Genomic DNA, 9,928 nt, shown 5'->3' on the forward strand with positions numbered 1-9,928 from the left:
TATACTGTGTGTGTTAAATATTTCTGCTCAGTGTCAGATATTTCTGTTTTAAAGTAAAAGTCATAATATGAGAAGACAAAATTTTGATCTTAACTTAAGTGTTTTAGGCTACATCAGTAGCCTATTAAACGGCGCAATTTTTCATTTAATCAGAAATCAGAAAATTATTTAAGTTAATATTGTGTCCAGTTTGGACACACACACACACACAGATATTATTATTTTTTATAAAGTGTGTGTGCTTTCATTTTCTTAAGTACCGGTCCAAGAACCGTTTAAGCACCGGAACCGTTTAAAAAATACCGAGTAGGTTCTGGTATCGGATAAAACCCAACCCTAGTAATGACAGATGTGAGCCGCTGAAGTAACAAACTGTTTACAAGGAATTCAGCGGTTGGCTTAGCATTCAAAAGAATGCCTCTGCTCACAGTCCAGACATCATCTCATACTGTCCCTTTACAGTCGCTTACATGTTCATGTCCAGTGCTGATGCCGCCAGATGCAACCAGAGACATAGGAAGTGGGTGAAAGTTGAAAAGACCACAGTAGCTCATTGTATGACCCCAGTAATGATTGACAGATCGCTCAATAGATAATCTGGGTATTGAACCCATGCAAAGTGAAGTGAAACACACTCTTACACAGTCTGATAAATTGGGTCATGCCAGTCACTGTGTTTCATTCTCTAGTGTCTAATGGCATTTGGAAAAGAATTCCTTTACCAAACATGGATATTTATACAGCTGCCAGTGCAATGCCAAATTCGTCCCTCGCAAGCGTAGCCAAAACTGTACAGGCACACAGAATTTTTCATTATCTATTTATCTCTATTCTGCTTCTGATGTTTGTTGCTTTGTAGATCTGTTTTGGAATTCCAAAGACGTGCACACACACATAGCAAATACACACAGACACAGTAGTCTCTCTGTCTCCCTCGCAAACTCCATTCCCAGGGTTCAAGGACTAAAACTTTTTAATCTGAAGATGATCATGACTACAAACACACACAAACGTTTCCATTTTATCTCACACCAGCAGCTCTTAAATTGAGTGGCTTTATTTTTAGTGAATACATTTCTGTGTATGATAGGGAAATTAATTGAAAGATTAGCAGATTCTGAAAATAGAAGTAAACCTACGCACCCAGTCCTCTGAGACCATGTGAGCCCATTATACATTTACAAAGACTCTTTTTGTTACTGATTAGAGGCTGCTTTGAGGTCATAACAAATCTGCAATAGTGTAGGCATAATACATCTAGATTCCCCATCTCCCTCCTTCATCTCTTTCTGTCTTATTTTGTCTAGGTTTTTGGGTGTGAGATACTAAAGAGTTTATTTTGTTAAACTATAATGTGTCTGTATTTCCTTTGGGAACTGAGAAACAGTTCTGAATAAATCAGTAATGACTTTCGCTTCCGTTAACGGTTCTTGCACGTACATTTTCCACCGATGCGGATGCAGACTACTTAACAATCGTGAGAAAACGGGTCCTCCATCGAAATCAGGTCCCCATTAGGACCCCAAGCGATCTCATTGGCTTAATGAACTTTTAATGGGTACTCTCTTTAGTGCCTGATTTTAATTGTTGTGATATTACTTACTTCAATATCAGTTCAATATTTCAAGATTGATGTAATGGTTCAATTATTTGTTTATTATTATTATTATTATTATTTATTAAAATTTTATCAAGTGAAAGTTTATTATGCAATATATAGTAAGCAATTAAATATATATAATAAATCAATGGCGTTCGTGTGTACGTAGTAGCATACAATTAAAAGCAGATAGTGTAGGGAAACCGGTTTCTCATGACAACCCCGCCGCACCAGTGCCACTGAATCTACAACCTGAAACAGACAGCGTGACCACTGTTGCTCAATTACAGAGCGAATGACTCTGAGTCGGTTCTTTTTAGTGATTCAGAAACATTCAGAGAAACCAGTGTAGTCTGATTCCCGATGAAAATAACTCAAGGAGAGTCAAGAGTTCAAACACATAGAACGGTGTATGTCTGTGTAAATATCCATTTGTTTGTAAAACACATTTGTTGTAAATTTATTTATTGTTGAAGTTATCTCCTCATCTTGCAATTAAATTACATTTCAAATGTTTATTTCTTAAGTGCTAAAAGAATTGTTAAAGAAACTTAAGGAACTGGAATTGTTAGGAAGAATCTGAACTGAAACTCAGCCCAATTCAATAATTTGCATTTTTCCTCCACCAGGGCGCTGGTGTTTGTTGCCCATGGAGCAGGAGAGCACTGTGGAGGATATGCTGACATTGCTCACAGTCTGACCCATCATGGCATTCTGGCGTTCGCCCACGACCACGGTTAGTGGCAGACTCCTAATCAAATGGCTGAAATCCCCAACATACAGATTTGTTGGTTAGCAACGGCACAGCAGTGTTTTGGGTGGTGTAGGAGGGCGTGCTCTTTATGAGGCTGTGAGAGTGTGGGGTGAAAAATGTATTTACGCCCACATACTGTATGATTCCTGGTAATTCATCCACCCTGTTTTCTTGACATTTATAACAGATGTTGTGGGAATGGAGTCATGGACATCCTGGGTTTAGAATGGGGGATGGAGTTGTGGAGAAATGACAGAAATGAAATGAAACAAGAGAATATAGAATATAGCAGGTGCTATGTGTACAGAATGTTAAAGAGGTTTTGTGGCAGTGCCATGGTAACTAATGATTCACACAGAGAGACAGCAAGCCGCCTTGTGATGAGCAGTTGGGGTTCTGTGAGTGTGTGATTTGACTGTCTGGTGCCTCGGTGTGAGTAATTGGTTCTATTGAAATACAACAAACAGAAATCATTACAGTCAGTCTCTCTCTATATGTTTCTTCTTGATCTCTTTCTGTCTCTCTGCTCCTCTAACAAGCAGTTTCACCTCTCATTATATATATATATATATATATATATATACATACACCACAAGCTTTTCGAATTTCTATTCTATGAATTTTTTTGTTGTTCCATTATTCATTTTATGTTAATTTGATAAAATGTCATGTCAAAAAATTTCCTGAGCTCTTCTTTGTGAGCTGTTGGCATCATTTTGTGAGTGACAGTCCTCTTTTATCTCCTGTTTAAAAAGAGAGCTGGTACACAAAGATATTCTCTTTCTCTTTCTGTCTCAGTTGGTCATGGGCAAAGTGAAGGTGAGAGAATGGATATCAAAAACTTCCAGATTTACATCAGAGACTCCCTTCAGCACATTGACATCATGAAGGGCCGGTACCCCATGCTGCCTGTCTTCATCATTGGACACTCGATGGTAAAATACATTTTGAAACCATCCTCCTATATTTTTCCATAAGCAAACAGAAAACATTTGTTCTGTCTCTTTCTAGCTCCTTTCCGTTTTTTTAATGTTGTTTATTAGCATGAAAAACAAATGTTCATTGTACAAGCTGTGGCTGAGCTTACTTAAAAGTACAAAACCAATGCAAAATAAATTAGATAAGTAATAAAACTATAACATAAAGGAAGCATAAATTATATAAATAAAAATAAGAAGAAATAACAATAAGAGTGATTATACTTTAAGGCAAGAGAAAGAAAACCGCACTTGTATTTCGCTATCTAGCAGATTTTAGGCATTTTAATATTTTATAGTACATATTGATTTGCATTGTATTGTATTCATGCATTCATGCAGCTCGATTTTAGCAGCCAAGTTCTCAGCTCATTTGTTTGCATTCTTACAAGTGTGCAAAGGTCTCATATTCTTATTTACGTTTCCTACGTTTATATAAAAATTCTTTCCGAGAAGCAGACATCATCAAAAAGATGTAAATATTTTTTGTCTGGAAATTTCTATACAAACATCTAACACTCTGTTTAATAACTATTCAAAGCCAACTACAACTGTTGATAAAGTCATGGTAAACTATTTTAGACTGTCTTTGACTCATGGGGTGGAGGCCACAGGAAGTACCGTTTGCTTTTGTTTTGTTCCATTTCCCATGTTCAGTGTGTGAAACTCAAACCATAGATGACTGAATATGAGCAAGAATCCAGCTGAAAGCTCTTTTGTTTTTACCCAACGGTTCCTAATAAAACAGACCAGCTGCATCCTCAAGAAGCTTCATGAGCCATATAGACTAGAAATGTGTCTGGATGTATCTTTACACTGTATTTTTTTGAACATCACAAAGTTGTGTTGTAGTGATGGGCATTCTGGTAAAGTAAGAAATCCTTCATCTACTGCTAATACCCATAATGCACCTCTCTCCTGTTCCTTCAGAGCAGATTCTCAATCTAGATAATGAAATATGTTTTTGCTGCTCTCCATCTCCCTCACTTTCCTTGGCTTTTATTTAATTCTTCCCCTCTTTCTCTCGCTAATCTATTATCTTATGTAACAACAGGCTGTTTGGTCCTTATGTAATCAACCACAGCCTTAAGTCTTTAATAAGAAAATGAAATAATTTTTTACATACTGCTTCCTATAAGGAAATTTACAATCTTGCTACATCCAGTCGTGGGATCGTGGGACTTTTCGTTTTCTGTGACCTGAGGAACTGAAGCTACTGGCTGAATAAACATTTGCTTTCCTATCACGTTTACAGAGGAAAATGATCAGTGTCATATAATAGTGTGTGTGTGTCCTGGTAAAACCCTACCTTATGGGGACAAAATGTCCCCGCAAAGATAGCAATATCCAAAATCCTTGTCCTTGTGGGGACATTTTTTGATTCACATAAGGAATAAGGAACAGCTTATATTTTTTTCTGTGATGTTTAGGGTTAGTGTTAGTGTAAGGGGATAGAATATACAGTTTGTACAGAATACCTATAACAAGTCCCCATAAAACATGAAAACACAACGTGTGTGCGTGTGTGTGTGTAAAGGAAAGGCATGTACAGATCGGTGTGTTTTACTCCCAGTGATGCATAAATTCTAATTAAAAACAAACAATGACCTCATATAATCAAATCAAAGCAGACCACCTATTTTCCTGATGAAGCTTTAGTGTTAGTGTGCATGTCGTTTTGTGTGTCTTAACTGAGTGTGTTTGGGTTTGTATGTCTAGACTGAAAGTGTGTGCGTTACTTAAAACAGACCATTATTGGAGTCTCTTAGAAATGTGGTGGGAACTGCTCTTTAATCTCTCCACCTCTTTTGAATCCTGGCCTCTACTCATGAATATTCATAGATAGGTTCATAATAGAAGCAAGATGAAGAAAGCAGAGAAGCAGAGCATCAGAAAATTACAAATTAGGGGCTTCTCACTCAGATTTACCCATGTGTGGAAGTAAAATTGTCATATTTATCATTCACTGTATTACAGACAGAATTTTTATGAAAATTTTATATAGGCAGCTATATATTTTTTATGTATACAAGACACCTAAAATTAAGCATATTATGTTTTTTATATTATTTTGCCATAGTATTTTATACCAACTTTGAGTGCTGTTAAATGTATAAATATAATATATATCTTTTTATTTAGAAGTACTAAGTAATCTACAACTAAACGAGTGTAGTTTGCTGTTTTCAATAACATGAATGGGTCTGTTTGTTTTACTACAGGGAGGGGCCATTTCCATTCTGACCGCATGTGAGAGGCCGCAGGATTTTGCTGGTGTGGTTCTCATTGCCCCCATGGTTCAAATGAACGCTGAATCTGCTACACCCTTTAAGGTAAAAAGTCACTAAACACACTATAGTGATGGAAAATTATTATTTCTTCCAAATTGTTTGCATTTAATATCTTTCACAACTGAAATGTGAGGCTGTAAATTAGATCTGCTGCCCCCTGCAGTCAGACGGTTAAATGCAATCAAATAACAATAGCTTTCAAATGTCAGCTGTCAAATAACTGCAGTAAAGCTCAGTGCTTTCATCTATTCAATCAATCTCTGCCTCTCTGTAATGGCATTTAATTAAGTTTTTTTAGTGCATGTATGAAATCAGTTCCCATCACATTTCACCTATGAACAAAACATGTTTTAAATAGCATGTAACCGAATGTATAGCCTTTGTCTTAATTTTGAAGAGTAACTATTGTTTTATCATATAAAATACACACATTTTTGAGAAATATTTTGCTTTTTTAAAATAATAAATATATGAGTTATAGAACAGATACATTTTATGAGTATATTAGGTGTCCAGATACCTTTTTGGGAAACGGTATGTTTATTCAATACGATGTGAACATTGTCATTTTTACTAGCTGTTTCATTTGTAAATCTGAGAATGTTTCTATGAAGAATTTTAAATATGTAAATACTGCTGCTTTTAGATGTTCAGGTCTCTGAAGTAAATCATCTGTGTGTTCTTGGATCCTTTGCAGGTTTTCCTGGCAAAAATTCTAAACCGTTTGACTCCAAAACTCTCTCTCGGCTCGATCGAGTCAAGATGGGTCTCACGGGATCCCAAACAGGTACAGGAATGTATGCGAAAGGTCTTCTGTAGAAGTAGGGAAATGTGTATGTGTGTAAATTTCACACTGACAGTTAGTGTTTGAATAGGGTTAAGTAGACAATCTGGCAATGTTGTTATGTTATGTTAGCTTTTGAAAGAGTATTTACACAGTAAACCTACTCTTTCAGAGTGAGGCACATATGGTACATAGTGATGAAAACACACATGAATGTAATTTTCTTCATAGCTTGGCCCTGGAATACTCTTAAATTGACAGAAACAGCTTGTCCCATTTATTCAGTCATTGTAGACAACATAAACATCTTACAGTACAATACATTTCATTTGAATTGTTCTAGAACTTTTATATGTTTATTTTATGGTTAATTGTTCCCTGTTTATTGAGTATAATCTTGAGAAATGAGTTACTGCTATTAAGATCATGTTTGAAATCCTACATCTCCTCATTAGGTGGAGGCATATGACACAGATGAGCTAAATTATCACGGAGGGCTGCGCGTCTCATTCGGAATGCAGCTGATGGATGCGGCTACTCGCATTGAGAGAGAATTACCCAACATCACGTGGCCCTTCTTTATTCTCCATGGCGACGCCGACAAGATTTGTGACATCAGAGGCTCTCATCTGATGTATAATGAGGTCAAGAGCACTGATAAAAAACTGAAGGTGAATCAAACGTGCATAAACATTGGCCAAATAAATGCAAGAATGAACATTCTGTCATCATTTACTCACCCTCATGTCTATCCAAACCTCCATGACTTTCTTCTGTGGAAAGTCATGGAGTTTTGTCACTGACTTTCATTTTATGGACAATAGCATACCACAGTAGAAAGAAAGTCATACAGGTTTGGAATGACATGAGGGTGAGTAATTGATGCAGGAACTATCCCTTTGAACTAGAGGTTTGACTTGTGAGCTGTTGTTGTGGCAGTAGATGTTTCGGATATCACAGAATAACCTGATCCAGATGCACATTCTGTACTCTAATAAAAACCACACATCTCCCCCTCCATGTTTCAAAATTCCTATAAGCCTTGCCTGGTGCATACTAACTCACAAAATCTGTGTTTGTTTCTATGATGAACAGGTATATGAAGAAGCCTACCATGCCCTGCATCATGACTTACCTGACACAGTTGAGTCTGTCTTAAAGGAGGTGAGCACCTGGATCCTGGAGAGACTCCCCAACCCTCATGGGTCTTAGCTGTCAATCAACGCATGCACACTTGCCTAAGCCCCGGTCTCTATCAATTCTTTCATCTCTACTGACTAAGGGATGTCTGATTGCACTACATGCCAACAAAACTAACCTCATTAAAATTACCTAGGTGATGTAAGAGGTCATTAGTAATAGTAAGTGACCTTTGACCTTAAGTTCCAATTACGCTTTAGAATGGCCAGTAAGGGTTCTGTGGGAGTTTATGTTCAAAGGTATCAGCACTACAGGGCATGGTGTGTGTTGCCTCTGTAAAATAGAACACAGCTGCAATTTGCTCTTTGTGATGTCCACTGCTCATTAGAGATGCAGTGCTGCCCCCGCTGGACAACAGCAGTACTGCATCCTGCTTTGAGCGCAGTTACCAAGGCAACTCAACCATTGCCTATGGCTTGGCAGAAAAACAAACTGAACCTACAGAATGAGAATATGGTAATGCTCTGAGACATTGAGAGAGCAAAATGTCTGCTGGGCAATTTTCGAAGAGATCAATTAGACAATCTCTAACAGACACATCTATGCAGGAGATCCCACAGATTCCCACATATACACTATATATAGCCACATTAAGGAGAATTAGAAAAGTTGTTTGGCTTTTATGAGTTTCTTTTGGTGGTTTGACTGTTTCAAACACCTCAGACTGTTTCTGCCGAGAACTTGCTGTTCTGCAGCTGCATTTACTGAATACGAAACCTATTTGCAGCTGATTCTTCCTATGGGCTCTGGAATTGTAATATCTCATTCCTTTGTTTTTACAAGTGTTCTGTTACTAAATTAATATGTTACCGTTGATATTATAGTATGTTCACAATAGCTTTTGACCTCATTGTACGCCTCAGGGTTCTCATGGGGTTTGTAGCTCTAAACAACATGAAATTGTAAAAGGTCAGTCGTTCACACCAGCTTAACATTTAACACGACTGTTTTGATTCTGACAAAGGGGAGTTTTGTTACAGAGATTTGCCTGTTATCCTCAAAGGCATTTTATCAATGAATGTGGATCAATGAAGTTTTTTTTTATCACTGAATGTGGCACATTTTTAATGGAAGCTACACGCAAAAACTTTCTCTAGCTGAATTTTATAGATTGTCATTTAGAGCTCTGACTAAGATCAGAAGGAAAATGACTGCTATCCGTGACATGAACAGAACTGAAATGCCTAGCACAAGATTGTAAATAGTGTGCATGTTTGTGTATAGGTTTTGGAGGGAGAATATGTAGAGAGAAGCTATATATGAATGTCTGTTTCACATGTAAAGTATATTGTCTCTCAATCATTTGATCTCATCATATGTACATGATATGTAACACATCTTATGAGAGTTTGTAGAAGAACTAAATATTTATCACTGATAATCCTCTGTGACTTTGACTGTTTCCTAAGGTGGAAGTGCTAGGAGCACGGATAATATTCTCAAGGACATTATCTTTACATTGGGCAATAACTCATTATTCATTTGGATTTGAAGAACTGTCCATTTGAGTTGCTTGCCTTTACTATGACATCTAAAATTCTCTCCTACAGTTGCACTGTCCTAGTAAATGGCACATTTAATATAAAAAATGTTCTGAATGCTTGCATAAATGCTGTAATATATTAAACACAGAAATCAAAGATATAATGTGATTAAATAATAATCAATATGCCCAGTTAATAGTCTCTGAATTGTAAATTATATAAAATAATAAAATTGAAATGCTAAATGATATATGGCTTATGTGGATTTATTATTTTTCAAAATGATCCCAGCACTGTGGACTCTACTTTGTTCAATTGTCTGAGAAAGATGTATTTTTATTTGTTTGTTGATTGATTGATTAATGAATTGAATGATTGACTGATTGATTGTAGTGATTGCATTTATGTGTGCATTTAATTTACAAAGATGTGCCATGACTTGGGTCATATGGTCATCATGAGCTATGGTTAAGCCCCTCAGGCTAAGGCACGAAAAATCCCCAAGCTTGTTAAAAGCCACTTTTACACAATACACAAGAGATTTGTGGCTGTGTCTTTCAGATTTGAGAGCCAGAACTAATTATGCCTGGAAAAAAATAGTTTACATAGTCTCCAGTGAAAATTCACTATAAAGATCTTTTTTAGTAACACTCCGACTTGTTCTAGAAAACTGGTATTTGAAGTCATGCATCTACTCCATGTTCCCCTTGGTGCACATCTGTCCTAGTTTCTCTAAGACTTTTTCCCGTTTTTATTTTTATTTAAACATGGCCAAATGTGTTAAACACAGCTGAAAGTATGATGAATACTGAATAAACAAACATGGAGAAGAGATTTA

The 9,928-nt window shown here is 36.7% G+C and overlaps 1 protein-coding gene across 2 annotated transcripts in view; it reads left to right on the forward strand.

Annotated features, from left to right (window-relative positions):
* mgll (monoglyceride lipase) overlaps positions 1-9,338 on the forward strand; it is a 15,803-nt gene extending 6,465 nt beyond the window's left edge. For both annotated transcript variants that reach the window (XM_082188641.1, XM_082188640.1), the window contains 6 exons: positions 2,230-2,336; positions 3,153-3,289; positions 5,554-5,664; positions 6,320-6,409; positions 6,862-7,077; positions 7,502-9,338. In XM_082188641.1, the coding sequence (XP_082044767.1) occupies positions 2,230-2,336; positions 3,153-3,289; positions 5,554-5,664; positions 6,320-6,409; positions 6,862-7,077; positions 7,502-7,618 (778 nt within the window). In that variant the 3' untranslated portion in view covers positions 7,619-9,338. The remainder of the gene's footprint in view (positions 1-2,229; positions 2,337-3,152; positions 3,290-5,553; positions 5,665-6,319; positions 6,410-6,861; positions 7,078-7,501) is intronic.
* The last annotated feature ends 590 nt before the right edge of the window (positions 9,339-9,928 follow it).

The sequence above is a fragment of the Leuciscus leuciscus genome, assembly GCF_965113295.1.
Source record: "Leuciscus leuciscus genome assembly, chromosome: 13".
NCBI lineage: Eukaryota > Metazoa > Chordata > Actinopteri > Cypriniformes > Leuciscidae > Leuciscus > Leuciscus leuciscus.